Source organism: Echinops telfairi, unplaced genomic scaffold (genome assembly GCF_000313985.2).
Source record: "Echinops telfairi isolate 266 unplaced genomic scaffold, ASM31398v2 ScPeMD7_14;HRSCAF=57, whole genome shotgun sequence".
NCBI classification, from domain to species: Eukaryota; Metazoa; Chordata; class Mammalia; order Afrosoricida; family Tenrecidae; genus Echinops; species Echinops telfairi.
In genome coordinates, this window is record NW_022103911.1 from 7,811,054 (window position 1) to 7,833,599 (window position 22,546).

Here is a 22,546-nt window from a genome sequence, read left to right on the forward strand (position 1 = left end):
CGGCGAGCCAACAAAAAAGCGGGCGATTTAAACGTGCCTTCGAAACCCGTTAGGAAGGCGCCGGCACCCAGAGGCCGTTTCAAAGTAGCTTTGGCTGGCTTTCCAGCAACAGGGCGGGCTCTGCGTCCTCTTGACTTCGGCGAAGGGAAATTTTATATATATATTTATATATATATATATTTCCCCTCCCCCCTTTGGGAAATTGCTGCTGCAGTGAATGATTTAAAAGGGAGCCAGATTTTTAGGAAAGTGGAAGAGGATCTGAGGTTTCTATTAATGGCAATGCTTAGAGAGTTCTCTCCCAAAGGTTTTTATTAAGGTGAACTACTTTTCCTTTTTGGAAACCTGCTGTGAAAGGGTAGCTCTCTAGCTACTTGTAGCTCAAGGCTAATGAACTAGTTTTAAGACACAGAAATTATTTCCTCGAAAGCTGATTTGGGTAGTGAGTGCCCAGCCAATGACTGTTTAGAGAGTACATTATTAAGTGGTATTTCGACCAAATCACAGCTAATTATTTCTAGAGAGGCAGGATTCGACATAATGTACTTAAACCGCTTCAACACCTGTGATGTACTGTTGAAGGCAGGGAGTGGGGACAACTTATGTACGGGAGCTCCATCCCTAGCAAATTCCTGCAACCCAGAACATTTTTTGACCTTTCACCATTTATTTAATGTCACATTTAAATCTGATGGTGGTTATTTTGTGAGCTGCTTTGAGTTTGTGTTTTTATGTGTGTAATCCGATATTTTCATTTCAGCGTCGAAATTATGCTTTTCAGCACTTTAACTGTTAGCTTACCTCACCACTCTTTATCCCTGTAGTAGCAGAGCGAAGAGGCACTTGCTTAGACATATACTAGGACTTGAACTTGAATTCATCTTAAGATCTCCTTTCTGGCAGTGGCTACAAACAGCCACTATGAGTGGGTTGTCAGAAGAGATTGAAACTAGATAGGTGCTCACTTAGAGGGGAAAGAAGCCATACACAAAACAAATTACCCGCCCCCCCCAACCATTTGTCTTCCACCACATTCCAGTTTTGAGCCAATAAACTAGTGTTTACTCTTTATATTAGTTACTAAGCTCGAAAGAGTGGCTGTAAAGGGAAAACAATGAAAATTAGGCATGCATTTCCAGAGGGAAATGTTATATTTTTAGAAACATAAGTGATTGCTTGCCTAAAGACTTGGGGGGGAAAGAACAAAAAGCTTGGAGGACGAGAATAACTAGACTGCCTCAGCCACACTAGACAGTGAATCAATACTGACTTTGACTTGGAGGTCTTCGTGCTTTAAGAAAGTGGTACATTCGAGAAGCAGATAAAATAAAAATGCCAATTACCAGTACAGATTTTTTTCCCTTTCCTGATAATTTTCTGGGAAATTATCACTGGAATGTTTTCATCAGAATGAAACCATAAATACTGTGTTGCTGGTACAATGGTTATGTGCTTGGCTGCAAAAAGTTTGCAATTTGAACCTAACCAGCCACTCCGTGGAAGAAGAAAACTGGTGACCTGCTCCCCTGAAGATTAGGCAACCCTACGGGCAGTTCTGTTGTTTCCTACAGGGTTAGTATATGAGTGGAATTGACGGAACTGCACACAGTAGCAGCAGTGCAGGGTCTCTACAGAGCTTTTTTTCTGTCAGCTATCTTAATTCGTTTTATCTCATCTGTTACTGAGACTTAGATTTTCTCAGTTGGCCCCAAAGAATAATGGAGCAGCTTTTTCTAGAGACTGTCCAGTGAAGAATCAGACATCGCATCTGGTTATCTCCTTTACCAGATTGAAATCTTGAGTAGCTTTTTGACAAGAGCTGACATGGAGAATCCAAACTCTTGGAAGCAAAATCAGGCTGGATTAAAAAAAAGAATCTGGAAATAAAACATGTTTTGTTGTAATTTGGCGGTTGTAGATTTAGAGACCAACCATTTTATGAATACTTAAAAAGAAAATGTTGATATGATGTGCTTATCCACAGACTTGTTGGATGGTCAAATATGTGTCTTTCAATACAGAGGTAGTTGGAACAGCAAACATCAGGACATCAAAACACCGATCATCCCACATCTTTAGGATTGGGGTGTGTGTGTGTGCACTGGGGGAAGGGATGTCATCTGTCTCAATAATTCTTCCTTACTTGCCTTCCTGTTTGTCAAGTTCTTCCCTGTCTAGTCTTACAGGGCATCTGCTAACACCATAATAGTTAATGGTGTGTCAAAACTTGCATTATAAACCCTGCTTTACTTCTGGCTTTGTAATGCAGACTTTCTCTGGAGAAAATAGTACATTATGAAAATCTTAGACAAAACATCTTGCCCTTTTATGTGGATTGGCATCGAGTAATTTGTCTTGATTGTTACAACAGGGAGAGTTCTATCACTTTCACACTTTCCTGCTCCATTCAAGTCTGTCTGTGAGCGTAGGAAATTGGCACCATATTCAACAATGTCTTTTTATAAATAAAAGGAGGCTTGCTTGGAGGTAAGTTTCTTGGAAGGTTATCAGAAGTCTAGTAGGAACTTTAATAGAGGAAGTATTTCAATTCCAGAGACCTGAGTTTGTTTCCTTGAAAGTTTAAGTGTTCAGTTTATTTTCTCCATTTTCAAGATTTTGGAGTACTCTAAGTGATCATTTGGGCACTAATTACTATTTTGTAGCATATAAATCTCAGGAAATTGAAACTTAATTGAGTCTCTCACATTAATGTACTTTTCATGGGAAAATATTGGTCCAGGTAATGAGGGGCCTACAGGAGCCCTGGTGTTAGAGTGGCGCTGTGCATTGGGCTGCTAACTGCAAGGTTAGCAGTTTGAAACCACCAAACCACCAGCTGCTCCTGAGGGAAAGATGAGCTTTCTTCCTCCCTTAGTTAGTGTCTCCTGCTCTGCCCTACAGGGTCACTGAGCAGAAATTGATTTGGAGGCCATGACTTTACTGGAGGGAATTAACTATGTATTCCTAATAAGTGTGGGAATGGCCCCAAAGTCCCGTTACTTGCAAGCAGAAGTGACACCATCCATGCCTGTAATTTAGCATCACATAATGGAACAAAAAGGTGGTTTAAGTGGAGATTTAACCCAAAACCTGGCAACGTTATTGAGGCTTTATTAAGACTAGAAGTTGAATGATTACTCAGGATATGATTAATCGCCTCGCAACAAAAAACAACAAAAAAGAAAGATGCTAGATTTAGGATGAGACGTTTAGTCACTGAGGGCAGGGTCTGTGTATTCTCATTTTTAATGTTTTATTAATTATAAATCCAAAGTATATCATATGCTCTCAACCTGTGTTCAGAGAACAAACTTGGCTCTAAAACCAGTCAAGTGTTTTTGCTGTGGTTCTGCAAGGATAAAACAAGGTGATTGAGGACAGTTGAATGAAGCAAGCTCCTTTTTAAAACCGTAGAATCTTTTGGGCGTTCTTGGCTGAGGGATTCAACCACAGGCTTCTTGTGTTTTGAGAGCATTGACAGTTGCCAATGACGCTTTTTAATATTGATCATTTGTAATGCCAACACAGGAGATTTTATTAATTTGAAGATTCATGACAGCTTCCAGTTTCTTCTTTTTTTAAAGCATTTTGTTGGGGGCTGGTGCAACTTTTATCACAGTCCCTACATCCATCCATTTTGTCAAGCACATTTCTACATTTGTTGCCATCATTTTCAAAACATTTTCTTTCTACTTGAACAGCTTCCAATTCCTAAGCAGTTAACTTTAAGTGAAGATTGTAGTGATGAGGATCCAAACTGAAGAGTAAAGTGAGTGTCCACCATGCCGCCGTCCATTATTTAGTGGTGGTTGTGTGCCAGCCGTTTGCTGTGGGCTCTCAGTGACCCTTCAGGACAGATGAGGTTTCCAGGCTGTGATCTCGGGGAGCAGATTGACAGGTCTTTTCTCCTGCGGAGCCTTTGAAGGGTTGGCAGCCTAGTGCTTAACCGATGTAGCACTAGGGCTCCTTTTACTCCAGGGTAAGGAGCAAGAAACAGCAAGGCAAGCAAACTGCTTGAGCTTAGTTACCTGGTTAACCTCTGTGTCGCACACTGGAAACTAGAACAATTTGAAATTGTTCGCGATTACTCCATGGCCTTCGTTACGAGCTTCACTTACTACAGTGTTGAATGAAATAGGTGATGCCCTTAAGATGTGTAGACTGCTTCTTCGTGGCGTACAACATTTTAAAAAGTAAGGAACCATCTTCAAGATCCTGTAACATAGGAAAATTCTCCCCAGAAAATGCAGCCTCCCCAGAAATTTGTATGCCATTTCCGGGGTTCAGTGGATTCCTTTCAGTGCATCCTGGGATTCTAGTTAGCTTTTTAATTCTGGTGATTTCTTTTTATAGTTCCTCTGTGATCCTTGTATTGTCACTATTTGTCTAGTTAAAAAATTTTTTTTCTACATTTTTATGTTTATTGGTTATTGGCTTGAAAATTAGTTAAGAAGTGGATCAGAAGTTTTTACAGTAGTTCCCCCCTTATACAATGTCACTTCCCTAGGTGTTTCAGCCACCCATGATCAACCACTGCCCCCAAATAGCCTATATTTAAATTACTTACTGATTGATTAGATCTCCAGCCAGCCCACTCTGCTTGGTGTAAGCCAGGAAAAACACAAGTGGGCCCCTGTCCTATGCATAGAAAGGGAAAATAAAAGCATTGCTACTGTACCATACTATCTGTGGGGTCTCAGAACTTATACCCTACTGATAAAGGGGAAGTACTGTCTACTCAGCAGGTTATTTCTGATGGCGGCTCAGTTCCCTTTCTGTTTTGAACCTGAGAACACAAGTTGGAATAAAGAGAGCCTACGAGCTTGATGACTGATTTGTAGCTCTGGCTCCTGGCCCCTTCTTGAGATGATGGTTATTTTATGCTGTTGATTGTTGTTGATTGTGATTCATGGTGACATGTGGATGGTACAACTGCTCCCTGGGCTTTTCAAGGTTGACCCGTGGAAGCAGATGGACAGGCCTGTTTGCCGAGACACCTCGGGGTTGGTTTGGACCATTGCCTTTTGGTTAGACCTCAGTGCTTAACTACTTTGTGCTACCCAGGAACTTATTTTAATTCAGATATGCCATTTGGGGAACCTTGATACATATAAAAGGAGCTTTGGTGGTGCAGTGGGGTGCGCTGCAGTGCACTGCTAACTGCATGGCCAGCGTTCTGTGGGAGAAAGAAGGGGCTCTGCTCCTACTAGGAGTTGCCGTTTCAGAAACCCATAAGTAAGGTTCCAGCTCTGGTGGCACAGTGAGTTACTCTCTGGGCTGCTAACCTCAAGGTCAGCGGTTGGAAACCACCAGCAGCTCTGTGGGAGAACGATGGCCCTTGCCGGCTCCCATCAAGAGTTAGTCTTGGGAACCCACAAGTGCAGTTTTACTTTGCCCTATGGGTTGCTGTGAGGTGGAGTCCACTTGATGGCAGTGGAGTTTTTTTAAAAGAACCCTGGAGATCTGGTGACATGGTGCGTAGCTGCTAAGTGAAAGGTTGGTACTTTGACCCACCAGCCACTTTGTGGGAAAAAGATGTATGTAGTCCTCTGCTTCGACTATAACCCCATGGGGCAGCATTACTGTCCTAATTAGGCTATTGGGAGAAAGATGAGACTTTCCCCACTCCCCTTGGAAGCCCATAGGGGCAGTCCTACCCTCTTCCATAGGGGTAGCTGTGAGTTGGACTTGACCCATGGCAGTGGGTTTGGTGTGGGTTTAATGAGCTATCTGCTGCTGTAAAGATTTACAAAGCCTCAGAAACTCTATAGAGTTGCCGTAAGCTGGAATCCACTCTGGCAGTGGGTTTTGTTTGTTTGTTTTAATAAGGCCACGATGAGTTGGAATTGACTGAGGCATCAGGTTTGGTCTGGGTTTTGATAATTCAGGAAAGCACATCTGAAGAGTCCTGGTGGCACTGGGGGTTAGGCGTTAGGCTGCTAACCAAAACGTAGGCAGTTTCAACCTTGCAGCTGGTCCTCGGGAGAAAGCAGAGGCTTTCTGCGCTCATAAAGATTTACAATCTTGGAAGCCCTAATGAGTACTTGCACTCTGTCCAATTGGGTTGTTGTAAGTTAGAATCGACTCACTGACAGTGAGCTTGGTCTAAGGATATTTTGTTGTGTATGGCCAAGTTGATGCCAACTCCTAAGCGGCTTTAGATGACGAAGTAGAACTGTCCCCATAGGAAGTTCTTTGCTGTCATCTTGACTGACGCAGACCATGAGGTCTTTTTCCTGTGGAGCTGCTGGGTGGGTCCCAACCACCAACCTTTTGGTTAGTAGCCAAGCACTTAGCTGTTGCTTCCCTAGGGCTCCTTGTGCGAGGGCAAGTGGGGGAGATATTATGAAAGACAGTGACGTCATTGCAAACACCAGGTGCACACGTCACACCATTTGGAAGTTAATACTTGCTGAGCAGTACTCGTACCCCTGTGGTGGTGCACCGAGAACGACTAACACATTGCTTTCTCCAGCTCTACTTTTCTGATGTTCCATCAGGGTGAGCAGCGGGCGCAGTCTTCAATCAGATCAGCCCGCAGGAAAACCATGTTGCCGTTTCCAAGTGGACAGGCTGTTGTAGTGCATAGTCTTCATCTGACATAGAACCTCTTTCAAAATTCCTGGGGATGCCCAGGAGGGGGAAGTCCCTGGTCAGAGACCCCTGAGAAGAGGTGACTGGTACAAGGCAGTGCCCACCCTTCACAGGCAGGGCTGGGTGCTTCTGCGCCTGGCTGTCCTCTGTGTACCTTCACTTGCGTGGTTCATCTTCTCCAGAATTCAATGTAAGGGAAATGTGGATCAAGTGATCTTGGAAGTCTCCAGCAATAATACAGTTCGGACTTTATGTGGGTTCCTTTTCGGGGAGATTTCAGGTAGGCAATCTGTGGTGTGAGACTTGGTTTAAATTTTTTTTATTTCAGCATTTTATTGTTTTAGGTAAAAGTTTACACAGCAAATAAGTTTCCCACGTACCAGTTCATATACAGAATGTTTCATGACATCTTCTCATCTCTGCTTTGGGGCAAATGTTCCTTTGGTCTTCTATAGCTAATTGTTCTAAGAGACACGTTCCACATGTTATCATTGAATTTTATAGGGCAGTCTTTTTTTTGGCTGAAAGGTGACCTCTGGGAGTTTTAGGTTAAAAGGTTGCTTTCAGGCAATAATGACAAAGGTGTTCCTTCAGTCGCCATCAGTCCAATAAGTGTCATCTTTTTAAAATGAACTTGAGTTTCGTTTTACATGGCCCCCCTCCCCCAATTCTCACTGAACCTTTTGTTGTGTTCCTGGTCAGAATAATCAAAGTAGGGTTCTTTCTATTTCAGCCTCAGACAGAGCTTTTCAGACCTTACTGTGAAGTTTTGAGATAATTTTAATGTTTTCCTGGCTATAAACAAGATTTGTACAATCATAGTGCCTTTTGTGTGTGTGTGTGTGTGTGTGTGTGTGTGTGCGCGCGCGCGCGCGCGCGCGCCTTCTAGGTCTTCTGTTTGGGTGTTTCACTCTTTACGGATTTAAAAAACTTTTGGTGATTTAACATTGTTAACAGGAGCTCTGGTGGTGCCATGGATTAAGCATTAGGCAGCCAAGCTGCAAGGTTGGCAGTTCAAGCCCATGAGTGAAGGAAGCTGAAGGTGTCTGCTCCTGTCAAGATGTTTGGTGTTGGACTCTGGGCAGCATTTCTTCTCTGCCCTGTCAGGCGCTGTGAGTTGGAACTGACTTGATGGCTTTGGTTTTTAACATTGTTAGTGGTAACTGATGATTTCTGACAACCAGCTATAATCAAGGAACCAAGTTCCTCAAAAACAGATGCATTTCAATCTGTGTACAGTGTAATTGTCATTAGCTGGTTGAGTCTGGTTTCTGCAGAAGCTGCTTTATATATCCTATGCAAGAACATCTGGTTAAAGCGTTTAAAAATCTTTTAAAATTACCCTGTAGACACTTTGCATTTATTGATTTATCTTAGCAAAGGTAGAAGAATAGAGTGTAGACTCCTTATCTTTTCCTTGCTTCATTCAGAAAATTCTCCTGTTGACATACTGGTTTTTCTAAAATGCTGTTCTTTAATATACATTTACGATTTGACCCAAAAGAGAGTTGTAGATTATCTGGTTCAGCGTACAAAATAAACTTTTTACAGTGAAGTGCTTTGAAAAGAAACTTTTCATATATCCTGTAGAGATTAGTCTTTTCTGTTAAACTGGTAACCATCAGAAGGGGAGTGGGTCACATGGGCAAACAGACTTCATTTCTTCTGTGACTCCTGATTGGGCAGCCACACTGTTAAGCATTCTGCGGTCATGTCTGAGCTTGTGGAAAAGATTGAGCAAATTGATTAACCGTGCCTGCCATGGTGGAGGAAAGAGCATATTTGATGGCCATTTCTGGAATGGATTAAAACCAGTGAAATGTAAATATTAATAAATATATGAGGGCTTTCAAAAAGTTGTAAAATTTTTATTTCTTTTCATTCCTTAACACCCCCCGACCCCAAACATTTTTTAAAGCTGCTGCATGTCTACTTCAAAGAAATAGCTCACACAATTGGGGGAGAGAGGGGAGGCTGGCAAGTCCCAAATCTGATGGTAGGCTGGAGACCTCTGCTGGCTCATGGGATTTTAGGGGCTGGTGAATCTGAGATCCGCATGTCAGACTTCTGCAGGCTTTACCCAAGACCTGTCTGAAGAACCAGGGATCACGCCATGGAGTGCAGACATGAGAGTGAGCTTTGCCATTATATACTATGGGCTGGCTACACCTCCCAGGATACTCCCCTTTCAACTGACAGCTCCTATCAGAGCACAGACTGGAAGGTGATTGGTTATATCAGGCGTCCTCAAACTACAGCCCACGGGCTACATGCGGCCCTCCAAGGACATTTATCTTGCCCGCTGGGTGTTTTTGCCCTGTTTATTTTTTTACTTCAAAATAAAATGTGCAGCGTGCATAGGAATTTTTTCATAGTTTTTTGAACGGGTCTGAGGGACAGTGAACTGGCTTCCTGTTTAAAAAGTTTGAGGACCCCTGGGTTATATAGTATAAGAACACCTGGCTTAGCCAAGTTGACACAAAACATTCACCATCACAATAATTTATTCAAGTTTTATTGTTCAAACCTAATTTAAACCATAATTTTTCGGCCTCAGTTATTTCTGTTGTATATTTTTAGTGACCTACTGACATGGTGACCTTGTACACAAATCTTTGAAAACATTTACATTTGGGTCATAATAGCATTATCCTATAACACCTCCCAGTTTTCCCTCCTGTACTGTTCCATTAGGTATTCTTTTAAAGCCAGACAAACCTTTGCTACCGGTAAACTCATGGTTACTGCTCATTTAGGCTGATGGTGTATATCAGGAAAGAAGTGCTGCTCACGCGGTCTTCATGTGTCTGGGAAAGAGGTTTTAGATGTAAAATCTTTACTCTTAGAGTACCACAGGATTATAGTAAAAAAGTAAAACCATCTACAAGGTCATGAAGACAAAGTTCCTTATCCGTTCCCCAGAGATAGTTACTATTACCCAGAAATTTTCCATGAATATATAAGCAGTTGGTGTTTGTATTCACCCCCCTCCCCATTTAAATACAAATGGATATGAATGGGCCTGCATTTCATCCTTCCTCCTCCAATTGCTTATTTTCCCCATTCCTTTTAATATATCTTGGGCATCTTTCCATATCTGAGCATCTAGCGCTGCCAGCAAAGAATTCTGAGTAGATGGAAATGGGAGTAAAACCTCAAGATTGGAGGCTATTGTGACTGACTGCCTTCTTTGTTTGGGTGTGAGTTCATTTGCTCCCATGTCAAGGGAAAGAATAAAAATCACAGTCCAAATACAAATGATTGGAATGTTGTCATGGCTGTTCTTCCTCATTTGCGGACTCTGTAATTCAGTTAGCAATTAGAGATTCTTGGAAGGGGTTTAATAGATAGTTGTAAGGCTCACAAGCAGTGATTGACTTATTTAGAGATTGGCCAATGGGAGCCACTTCATCCAGAACAAGTCAGATAGATACATTTCTTGAAATCTGAAGGAAAGCCTTTATTGACTTTCAAAATCTGATGTTTAAGACAATTTAAAAAGAATTAGCAGCTAAACTGCACAGCACATGGACCTTGTTGTTGTTATTAGTTGTTAGGTGCCCTTGCATTTGCTCTGATTCATAGCAGCCTCGTGCACAACAGAAGGGAACATGCCCTCTCCTGTGCCACCATCACCACAGTCACTGGAGTCACTTGGTTCATCTCCTCTGTTTTCACTGACGCTGTACCACGCATGATGCCCCTTTCCTCCCAGGGGCTGGTTTCTCCTGATAACTTGTCCAAAGTATGGGAGAGGAAGCAGTCTTCTCAGCTTTGCTTCTAAGGAGCATCTGGCTATAATTCTTCCAAGACAGATTTGTTTGGGCCTCTGGCAGTCCCTGGTACTCACCAGCACCAGAATTCAAAGGCATTTACCCTTCTGTGGTCTTCCGTATCCGCTGTCCAGTTTTCACTTGCATTTGAGGGGATTGAAAAACACCATGACTGGGTTAGGCGCACCTTAGTCCTCACAGTCACATCCTTGATCTTCAAAACTTCAAAAAGGGTCTTTTTTTTGTGTAGCAGACTTTCCCAGTGCTGTACATAATTTGATTTCTTGGCTGTTGATTTTGGGAGCATTGATTATGGACATAAGCAAAATGAAATCCTTCACCACTTCAATCTTCATTTATCATCCCGTCAGTCCCGTTGTGAGGATTTCAGTTTTCTGTATGTTGTGTCGTAATCCATCCAGAAGGCAGGAGTCTGATTTCATCAGCAAGTTTTTCAAGTCCTCTTGGTTTTGAGAGGTGAGCAAGGTTATGTCAACTAGTCTAGAGTTCCTGAGGCTGTAAATCTTTTTTTTAACGGTTTTATTGGCACTTCATCCACATGTCATACAACTCAATCATATCAAGAAGAATTGTACAATCATTACAACAATCAATTTTAGACTATCTTTTTTCTTCCTTGTACTCATTGCTACTTATATAATTAAAAAATTGTGGCAAAAATATACACAAAACATTCCAAAGCTCAACATTCTTATGTGTATAATTCAGCACTATTGATTATACTCTTTGTTGTACAACTATTATTGGTAATCCTTTTCTGAATTATATACCACCACCATTAACATAAACTCAGCGTCCTCTAAGCAACAACTCTTCCTCCTTGGCCCATAGCAACCTTTGGTTAAGTTGGGGTTATGCTCTAAGGGGAGTCAGATCGCCACTTCTTTCTCCCTTGGAGCAGCTAGTGGATTTGAACCATGATCTTGTGGTTAGCAGACTAGGGCTCATTTTAATAGTATTCACAAGTGTATAAGTATTAAAGCTCATATGGTTATTTTGTGAATTCTTCTTAGAGTTTTCTGTTTGGTGCCTGTTCATTAATACAAACTCTTAAGCTGAATAGTTTTACATTTGAGCGCTTGGGCAGCATTTTCTTTCAACAAGATCAAATGGATTAGTTTTTAAAAGCTTGGAAATGTTTTGGGAATGTTGATGACAACATATGTACAAATGTGCTTGATACAATTGATGTATGGATTGCTATAAGAGCTGTAAGATCCCTCAATAAAATGCTTTATTGAAACAAAAAAAAATCAAAAAAGGAACCACGCTTGGAAAATTTCCTTTTTTCTTTTAGATTGAAATATTTAAAGTTAAAATGTTTAAAATAAGGCATGTAAGGCATTTGCCAGTTAAATTTGTGGCAAATTTTGATTACATGTAATCCTTTGGTTAAACTGAGGAAAATCTGGCTATGAATTATAGTTCTAGACATGTTTGTAGACTATCTCAGAAAGATAATGTTGTCAGTTGAAAAATTATCTCAGCGATTAAGTTTGCTTTTAAAACCCTGAGTTATAAGACCGCCAAGGTTTCTTTGATTTTCCTTGGGAACAGGAAACCACTGTGAGGTAGATCAGCACTACATTTGGGTACGCAGAGAGTTGCACTCCATGACAGGCAAGAAAGTGACCTGGTTAGAAAAATGTAATATCTTTTCCCCCCGATTCTTTTAGGAATTGAATGATCAGTTCTAAATTACTTTAAAAATAACATTGAAAGTGAAACAAAGCGTTTGTTCATTAGAAAATATTTTTCTCATTATGTTAGGGTACAGGACTTCTGAAAAATTATGTATATATATATATTGCTGCTGGTGCCAGGTGCTGTTGAATCAATTCTAACTCAGAGCGCACCTGTGCACAACAAAACCAAATACTGCCCGTTCTTGGGCCATCCTCACAATTGTTGCGATTGAGTCTATTGCAGCCACTGTGTCGGCCCATCTCATCGAGGGTCTTCCTCTCTTTCACTGCTCATTACCAAGCACGATGTCCCTTTCCAGCAATTGGCCCCTCCTGACAACATGCCCAAAGTAGGTGAGGGTAAGTCTCACTATCCTTGCTTCTAAGGAGCGCTCTGGTTGCACTTGTTCCAAGGCAGATAAGACCACTTGCTTGTCAGTGGGTCGTCCTGTGGTGGTGTTCATGTTGCTCTGACACTGGAAGCGACGTCAGTAGTATTTCAGATAACCAGCAGGATCACCCAGAGTGAACAGGTTTCAGCAGAGCTTCTCGACTAAGAAGAAGGAAGGAATAGGCTGTCCACTTTTGAGGAATTAGCCACTGAAAGCCTTGTGAATAGCGGTGAAGCATTGCCAGATAGTACATTTAGGTGTTAAAACTATTTGACAGAGACGGGAACAAGAAACCAAAAAGCAACTTGCTGTCAAGGTGATTCTGACTCACTTTGACCCTAATTGACAGAGACTGCCCCCTCGGGTTCCCAAGGCTGGACATCTGTACAGAAATAGACTGCCACTGCTTTCTCCCACAGAGGGGCCTATAGGTTCCATCCACTGCACCACTGCAATGCCGTAGAGAATGGAAGGCTATCACTAAGGTGAAAAGAAATGTAATTAAAGTTACTCCAGGTAAAGATCAATTACATATAAAGTGGAAACACCTTAAGTTCTATAATGCTGAGGGAGCATAGGATAGTTTATAAAAATTAAGTATAGTTGGGACTCAGTTATTTATCTATTAGGTTTTTATTTGATGCATAACAGCATTAGATGCTGCATGAAGAAGAAGGATGCCTTCTAATCGGGGACTCGACTTCCAGAGTGAAAGAAGAAGGAATGAAACCTGGATGGAACTGGCACGTGGAGGAAGAGATCAGCCTTTCATAAGACTATGAAAGTCACTAGGGTGTGACCCTTATTATAGCTGTAGCGTTTATGGTCTGATAAATGATTCCTGTTGCACCGCAGAGAGTAATTCTAGGAACCGGATGGTGTGTTTTTCTAAAACTAGACCTTCCTCTGGAATAGCAGTGAATAAACATCCTCAAAATTCGTACTCATCGTAGGGTGTTTTTTTTTTTTGAGTCTTTCTTCCCCTCATCCGCTTGGTCATTTCTCACTCTCTTTGTTAGAATCACATACCAGTCAGGACTCCTTAAGTCTACACCCAGGTCACTGGATTTGTTGACTCAAATTTTTGAGTCACTTTAGGAATGGGTTCCTTGAGCTAATCTTAATTTATTGACTGCTGATTCTGGTGCGCCCCCCCCTCCCCCATTTTCACTTGAGGAAACTGAAATTTCAAGATGTTAAAGTAGCTTGCTACCTTATATATCCCATGGCCTATCATAATTCAGGAACACACAATCCCATGAGCTTCATCACTTCTGCCACGTGGAGGATCCTTGTCTAGGTATTTGCTTAATGTCTCTCCCCAGGTGGACTAGAAGTCCTAGAGAGTAGACATTCCCTAGTTTGCTGACTACATCTCTGGCATCTAACTGGACCCAGTTGTAACTGAATTAATATATAGACTAATCTACTACAATTTAATCTGTGTGAGAGACTGAAGGGCAGTAATCTGTATATGATGTATTTAACGGCCTGGTGTTATGTGCCGTGGAGTTGATTCAAACTCAGTGACCCTGTAGGAAGAGTCGAACGGCCCCATTGGGTTTTCTAGGCTGTAATAGTCACAGGGGGAGTCCTGGTGGTGTAATGGGTTTTGCGTTGGGCTGCTAACTGTAAGGTCAGTAGTTTGAAACCACCAGGTACTGTGAGGGAGAAAGATGAGGCTAACTTCTTATATAGAGTTGCAGCCTAGGAACCCCCCAGGGACAATTATACCTGTTCTATAGGGTTGCTGTGAATCGAATTGACTCAGTGGCTGGGAGTTTGGGTTTTGGAATCTTCAAGGAGCAGACAGCTTCACCTTTCCTCCCAGGAGTAAGTGGTGAGTTCTGTTTGGAACTACTGATCTCTGGTTAGAAGTGAAGCTTTCACCATTTTGCCAACAGAGGGTTTCGAGTAGATCCTTGTAATGTGTTTGGTGGTGTTCACTTGAGGCAGTGCCCTGAACAATTGCCCAGTTTTTTTGCTTGCTGCCTCTCTGGAGCAGAGATAGAGGCACTGGAGAATTGCTAGTGACTGATCCAGCCAGGGTCTTTGGCCAATTAGCTCCTTTTACTTTACCCTTTCCAGGCAGTATAGAGATCATAATGTAGGTCTTTTGTAGTCTTCCTGGTGTCACAGTGAGTTACACTCTGGGCTGCTAACTGCAAGGTTAGTAGTTCAAAACCACCAGCCACCCTGTGGGAGCAAGATGAAGCTTTGTGCTCTCATAAAGAGTTACAGCCTTGGAAACCCACAGGGAGGGGCTGTTCTTCCTGCATAATCATAGGTCTCTCTGAGTCAGAATCGACACACTGGCAGCGAGTTTGGTTTCCAGTGTCTACTAATCAGTACTTCTGTCTGCCTAGCTGCTATGTTTCTCATGGGCAGTGGGTACTCAAACGGGTTGTTGAGTTCATTCCAGCTCTGGGCAGCCCCATGTATGTCAGCTAGAACTCTGCTCCTTAGGATTTCTCAGAGGCTGGGTTTGCTGGAGCCTCCCAGTCCTTCATACCCTTGAGCTGCCTGCCAATCTTTCCATTAGAAAGCAAGTCCACTAACTCCAGGTTCCTGAAAATCAGATTACTTTGAGTCAGTGTTAGTGAAATCCAGACAGAAGATTGGCTTCAGTGTTGAGGACTACTAGGTCCAGGGTTCTGGGATTGTGTATGTCGCTGCCCTGCGAGGTCTTGTTTTCAGCTACCAGCTGGCCCCTCTCACTAATGTCATTATTTCATTTTTCAACCCGAGGGAATCTCTGTTCTTTAGAAACACATAACCCTTTGGGGACACACACACATTCATGGAACATTTAAGTAATGATGTGTGGCAAGAGCTGCTTGACTATTAAAAGTAAACACTGCATTAAAAAGCAAAATGCAAAACTTCTAAGAGAAAAAAAGATGAAAATGAGTGGGGGTGGGAGATGTGCAGTGGACTTTGAGCTAAGCCTTGGAGAAGGGCTGGGCTGGGGGCAGAGAATAAACACAGCATTGGCATAGGTTGAGAGCTGAAAGGGAAGGGGATGTTTTCGAGACCTGATGGCAGAAACCCTTAAGTTTCTGGCTGGACAGTTGGGACTTACTCTGCATAGGGAGTGGTTCACCTCTCTGTTATTTATGTCATATGTGGCCATGGAGTAGGCTCTGACTCATGACAATCCCATGAAGATGATGTAGTCACTAGAATAATTGGAAAAGCCAAAGAATTTCGGCCTTGGAGAACAGAAAACTGCTTAAAGCAATTTAGGTATACGTGGTTGGGGACCAAACTGCGATAACAGGACTTGAAAGAGCCAAACTTTAGGCCTTGTTGGGCCTTGCCGGGGGTGTAGGGTAAGATGAGGCTGCATAGTAGTAAAGAAATATGCAATAGAAAGATTCTGAGTATGGAGATGATGCTTAGAGTGATACCCTAGCTTCTGTGTATGCTGTTGTGTATTATAGTGCTTTCCCAGAAATCATGTGTTCCCTCTTCTGGCTGCCTGCCTTCTCTTTGTTCTTCAGGATTTAGCCCATAATGTGTTCCCTCACTCCATCCACCTCTCATACAGCCTTGTGCCTCACTGCTTTTGTTAGCTGTGGTCAATATTCCCCCAACACATGGGTGATCTCATGGGCAACGTTGCAAAATGCGGCCCAGGTGTGTACCTTGATTGGTTGCAGATCAGATCATTGAGTCCACTGATTTTTCTGAGGTAGATTGTCAGGTCTTTGTTCCTAGTCCGTCTCAGCTTGGAAGCTCTGCTGAAACCTGTTCATTTCAGCATCCTAGCAACGTGTTGTGCCCCACTGACAGATAGGTGGTGGCTGTACATAAAAAGCATCCAGTGGGAAATGGAGCCAGGTCTTCCACATGGAAGGTAAGAATTCTGTCCCTGAACTTGCCTGTCTCCCCAACTAAACCAGAAATTCCTTGATGTCAGAGATAGTAGTTTTTTTCTAGCACCTTTAAATATATCAGCATTTGTGGGACTGGGACTGTATTCTCTTGCTGCTTTCTCTGGAGTGCTGTGAGGAGCCCTTCTAATTGATTATTATTTATCCTGCCACCGTCTAGCTGAAAACCAGCCATTGCTCTAAAAGTCAGGGCAGGTAATGATGCAGAAGGACTGCTGCACTCTCGCTGGCTTTTAGTGGACAGATGTTTGCAGCACACACTACTGGTGTTTTATATCTTTTTTTTTTAGGGGGAGGGTTGTTGTATATCTTAAAGATAGCAGTAACATGCGTTTTGATTTCCTGAGACAGTAAGTAACCCAGGGTGAGATAAATCAGCCTGATGTCAAGGTTTAAGTACATTAGAGCCACAAAGGAGGAAGTTCTGCCCCGCACTAACCCCCATTACTGGGCCAGGTTCCCTGGAGAAGTGAAGTACAGTATTTCCAACCTTCATTACTCAAGATCTTTCAAGGGTGAATGAAAATGGAATTCATTAGGAGGAAAATACTATTTTTACTTTTCTGTTCCCTGTATAGTTTCGCTTGAAGAGAGAATTTATGTGTGTTTAGAAGCATCTTTCTGTTTGGCCAACGCTTGCAGTTTTCCTCTAGTAACTCTTGAAGTGTTTTCTCTGGGACTTGTGTTTGCGATCTGGGAGGAAGGCATTTTGATTTTAAAAGATTCTTAAGTTTTCCAAGCTTCTATTTAGGTAAATTTAAGTTGTCTGAATCAATGGAGATGTAATGAGCATTTGTCTCCTTGTTTCTAGCTGGGAAGTGTTTTGTGGGCTTCCTCAGCCTCTGAGTCTGTGGTTCTCACCCCCTCCCTCGAGGTGGCAGGCAACCTTCTTCTTGCTGTGTTGCATCACACTGTTACTTTTAGGGAATTCCTCTTTAGTTTGTTGTTGTTGTTGTTGTTGTTGTTTTAAAGTTCTCTTTTAACTAGGGAGCCCTGGTGCCACTGTTGGATCAACGTTGGGCTGCTAACTGCAACTCAGTGGTTCAAAGGGACCAGGGCTGTCTGCTTCTTGGAGACGCTCTATGGGAAACCTCAGCATCCCACTCTGGGTTGGAATGGACTCCATGGCAGTGGGGTTGGTTTTGCTTTTGGAACTTACCACTTGGGATGCGGAAGCTGACATGAGGAATGAGGTCTTTCTCCTCTTCGCCTCGTACCTCCCAGTGCCGCTTTCCCTAGGATGCTGAAGCGTGTTTAGCTGTCGGCTGTTGGTATTTTTGCCACAGGGTGACAGGACAGGGAAGGCAATCATTTCAGGTGGGGAGTGGCCGCAGGTGCTTGTCAGCCGGCTGTGGAGGCTTTTGGCTGGAGAGGTCTTGCTGAGGCCGAGTCGTGCATTGCTGAGTGCTCTCTGAAACTGGGTGGGGTGGGCAGTGGGACTGGGACCATGCCCACAGAGCAGAACCCTGGCACACCAGGTGTGGCCTTAAGAGAGAGAACTCATAGATCAGGACCCATGTCCCGTTTGCTTTTTGGTGAATTTTACCAATGGTTTTTGAACAATGTGTTGGGAAATCATCCCCCACCCCATCGAGGGAGTTTTTCAAATATAAAATATTTGAAATGACAGAAATATTGACTTTGTTGTTGCTGGCTGCCCTCGAGCCAGCCCAGACGCAGGGCAACCCCATGCACAATGGTAGCAGATCATTATTGTTTGCATTAACTGATTTTGGGGAGTAGATCACAGCCCTTATTTTTTAGATGTGCCCGTAATCCGAAAGATCTGTGGGAACTTCGGCCGCATAGTAACACTCAAGCCTCCACCCACAGGACAATCCGTGGTTGCACTTAGAGACTAGGGACTCAAATATTTGAATGAGTCATCTGGGTCCATTTCGGAAGTGGGAACAGACTGCACTGTGCAGCGCATTTTTCTGTTACTTTTGATGGCTCTTTAACAGGCCCATTTAGAGTGGAACATTGATATATATAGTTTTGTTCCAGCATAGTGGTTCTCGGCCTTTTCCTCCCCTCTGCTCCCGTGTGCCACACTCTCATTGGACACTTGCCACCTCATCCGTGCTGTGATTCTTAATGAAGGAAGAGTGAGTGCTTTTTCCAAGGGAGGGAGAATGACGACAGGTTACCATACTTATTCTGATTTGGAAAAGCTTTCTTCCACCTCTGAGAATCATTGATCTAGCACTAAGATCTGGGTTCTCAAAGATGTCAAGGTCACCAGTACTTTTCATTTGACACGGCTTTTTGGATTTGTTGAGAGAATTGCCCCATGTGTCTATAACTCAGAGATTATTTCAAATTTCGTAACTGACTGGGGGAGTGGCCTGGAAGCTAAGTCTTGACAACCTCTGGTGGCAAAAGAGGGAAGGAGAACCCAACTTCATGTCTCACTGGGGATGTTGCCTCTGCGGCAGAAGTCAGACATGCCTTCTTCACCTTCCGTTCTTCGCCACCCCATTGTAACACCAACCATCCCTCCCACTACACTCTACCTCTTGGCTAGTTCACTAATCTGCTGGAGTGGCTGCGAGAACCCACAGACAGTACTCATGCTTATGGGGTTTATTTAAGGAATTTACAAGTCAGAGTTAAAAGAATATTAAGGCCTCAGTTCTTTTGTCTGTAGCAGGCACATCTCCCTGGTCCTCTGCCCTCCTCCAGCAAGAGTTTCAAAGCTCCTTTATCTCTGCTAAATGTCTATAGGGCATTTGACTCTTAAGTAGTCAGCCTTTGCCTGAAGGTACTCAGTTTTACTCACTCCTGTGAATGGAAAGCCCTACTCTGACTCATGGTCTTGAAGCTGTGGCCTCTGGTGCCTCTGCTCCCACCCCACTTCATGCAGGGCTTTTGCATGCTCAGTTGCTTGGTGCCCCGTTTTTCTCAGTAGTCTTGGAATTCTCTGTTCCTGCTTCTGAGATGGCTCACTTTTATACCCAGATGAATGGCAAAACCAACCAATTCCCGAGTTAGAATTCTCTACATTTATTTTTATGGCCTTATCCAGTCATGGGGTGGGAGTTACAAAGACTATGGGTAGAAGAACCATAGCAAGTCATTTCAGTTGACGGCACTGATCATTAAATCTCTGCCCACTTCCCTGTTCCCTACATGCTGTCTTACACAGTGGTGGTGTGGAGACCTTTTACCACCAACTACCTGAATGGAGTTGGCAGGGTGGGCTGGGATCTGAGCAAACCGACTTCTTAGTTTGGCTGCCTTCAGTTGTACCTGTCCTGAAAGGAGTAGGGGTGAAGCATTGTGGAACCAGCACAGGGTGTGGAATTAGAAGCTCTCTGCCACCTGTGTGCCCCTGGGCAAGTGCTTGCTTAACCTTTCTTTGGCTTCAGTTTCCTAATGAGTAAAAGGGAGGGACCCCTGCATGTGCATTATACTCGGTCTATGGTTCCTTCCTGTTCTAGGATTTGAGAGTCTAAAAGAAGTCATGTTACAGCTGCGGATTGATGGGGAGATATTTGTAAGACCCCATACCCCGTTTTATCTTATTCTTAAATTCTACATCATTTAACTCTTAGGAGTGTTTTAGCAAAGTTTGCCTGAGAGGCAGAATTATGCCCAGAGCAGTGTAACTGTTCACACATTCATAGCTTCCCCCCACCCCATGTAAAATATGAATCCGTCTGTAGTGAGGAAGCACAGCGTTCACTGCTGTGGATTTTTTTCTGCAGTGGTTGCCGCCAGCCTGCTAAAGAGACTCCTTCTTAAAGTAGTTGTAGTAATGATGTCAGGAACAGGGAGAGAAACCCCCTGCACCTTTGAAGACCTACTGATGTGTGACATAGCCTCCCCCTCCCCAACCCCCGTTTTTAACCCGCTCTGTTAATGATTGCACCTAATTACGTATCTTTGGTCTCTTTGCTGTGCACAATTCAAATGCTACTTAGAGCCGTTTGTTTGCTTTTGTGTGCTGTAAATCCTGGGCTGCCATCTGAAGCACAACTTGATGATTGTGTATTATCATCTTGGGTTAAGTGCTGTCTCATTGCTTTGCAGGCTGCCTGCTGTTTCCCGGGGAGATCATGAAACGAGGTCGCCTTCCCAGCAGCAGTGAGGATTCTGACGACAATGGCAGTAAGTCCTGCTTTGTTGTGCTTGGAGCCGACCAGGGTTTGGGTCAGTGTAAAAACATGATTTTTAAAAATGTAATGCTGTAAATAGCCAAAGCCCTTTGCCTATCAGGCAGGTCAGAGACACCACGGCAGGGAGAAACACATCTTGAGTGTGCGATTGCAGGTCAGTAACCGGATCTGTGCAGGGAAGGCTGACTGCAGGCGAGCGTTCCTGAGGGTTCCTGTTGGCTCTCCAGGGAAGAATAACTCAGTCCTGAGAGTCAGGGGTGCCTGTTTTTCCTAAATATTATTTAAGGTGTTTCCTGGTTGGTCTTTATGAAAAGGGAACTTAATCAAAGCCAGTTAATTATTAACTAGTTCAATGCGAAACACAGCGGTTGGGGGTTGGGGGGAAGGTTGCCTAGTGTGATGTGAAAATATTAAATACAGGTTTTTAATAGGTCATGATTCAGTGCCCTCCGCTCGATTTAAACATGGCTGTATTTAATATTACTACTGTCTGCACCTCAGCTCGCTGGCAACCTCATCTTTTCACAGTGCAGCTGAGAACCAGAAGTTAGTTGGCTTCCGAGCAGTCAAAATAAATGTCACGGTGTCTGTGTACTGGGAAGCTCACAGACTCCTCAGAGAAACACTTCCCTTGAATAACAGAAGAGAATTTTGTACCCAGCACAGTCTCTGAGCTGCAGCCCCTTAGCTTATGTTTTATATTGCAAATCAAACTCAGGAAGCCTTGAGTGAGTGTTTACCGTGCTGCGTGATGGAGTGGAACTGGGTCTGCTTTCAAGGAACTCGGCTCGGAGAGGCATCAGGGTGCTAGCAGAGCTCTCTTTTTGAAGTGCGATGGGAATGTACATAAATTGAACCAAACCCACCGCGATCGAGTTGATCCTGACTCATAACAGCCCGGTATGATGGAGTAAAACTGCTCTTTAGGTCTTTTAATACTGTAAGTCTCTGTGTGAAAAGACTGCCTTATCTTTCTTCCTTCTGCGGAGTGGCTGAGGGCTTTGACTGGCTGGCCTTCTGGTTAGTGGCCCAGTGTCTAGCCCACAGGACTCTCAGGGCTCCTTGTGGATCGATTTTAAAAAACAAATAGCTAAACCTATGTCATCGTGTTGATTTGACTCATAGTGACCTTATGGGCCCGAGAAAAATGATTCCATAAGGTTCCCCAAGATGTAAATCTTTATGGGAGCCGACTTCCTCATCGTTCTCCTGCAGATCAACTGGTGGCTTTGAACCGTCATCCTTGCAGTTAGCAGCTTGACGTGTAATCAGTTCCTTAGGAGAGGATCAGAAACATGAAAAGTTGAGGAACTCAAACGTGGAGGTTTGGTTGGTGCTTTAGATAGAGGTGTGGGGCAGATGTTTAGGGAAGGAAGGAGAGTTGGATGTTAGGGGGTCACATGAGAAGGCAAGTTGTGGCTAGATTTCGACGAACACTTGGAATGGGGCAGGGGTCCTTCTGGGACAGGTAGTGGAAGCTACTGAAGCTGGATTCAGGAGATGAGAGACTGAATGCAAAAGAGGCACTGGGATAGTTAGTGTCTCTTCCTTTTAGTTCAAGGAGAGACAGTGACTGAAGTCAGTGCCCGAATGCAGCCCAGGCACCACCACCTTCCAGACCCTTCAGGAAGCACCTTCTGAACTCCTGTAGCATGTGCTATTTCCCAGCCCTTACTAGCTGCTTTCTCTTAATGCTTGCAGTTTTAGACATTCCATTTTTGAGTGTAAAACGTGCTTTGGTGTTTCTTCTCTGCCCCCTGTGGTGATGATCAAATTGCCCTGTTGAGTTGCAAGTACTCAATAAATGTTTACTGCTTGCTTGAGAACAGCTTTGTCCTTGAGCAGTTAAAAAAATTTTTTTTTTCATTTTTAGGTTCAGAATTAATCAGAAACCTGTTTGATGAATTACCTCCACACACTAATACTGCCCAATAAGAGACTAAGAGACCTATCATTTTGACTTTCCGTTTGGGTCACTGGCTTCCTCTGTCTGCTCTCACCGTGGCCGCATTTCCCCATGGGAAGAGCTGGGTTTAAAAGGTTCTACTGGAGTCTTCTCTCTCA

General features: G+C 43.4%; 1 protein-coding gene across 4 annotated transcripts in view; it reads left to right on the forward strand.

Moving 5' to 3' along the window:
• The window catches only part of JADE1 (jade family PHD finger 1), a 64,736-nt gene that overhangs the window by 2,436 nt on the left and 39,754 nt on the right, over positions 1–22,546 (forward strand). For all 4 annotated transcript variants that reach the window (XM_045287381.1, XM_045287382.1, XM_045287380.1 and 1 more), the window contains exon 2: positions 20,397–20,474. In XM_045287381.1, the coding sequence (XP_045143316.1) occupies positions 20,423–20,474 (52 nt within the window). In that variant the 5' untranslated portion in view covers positions 20,397–20,422. The remainder of the gene's footprint in view (positions 1–20,396; positions 20,475–22,546) is intronic.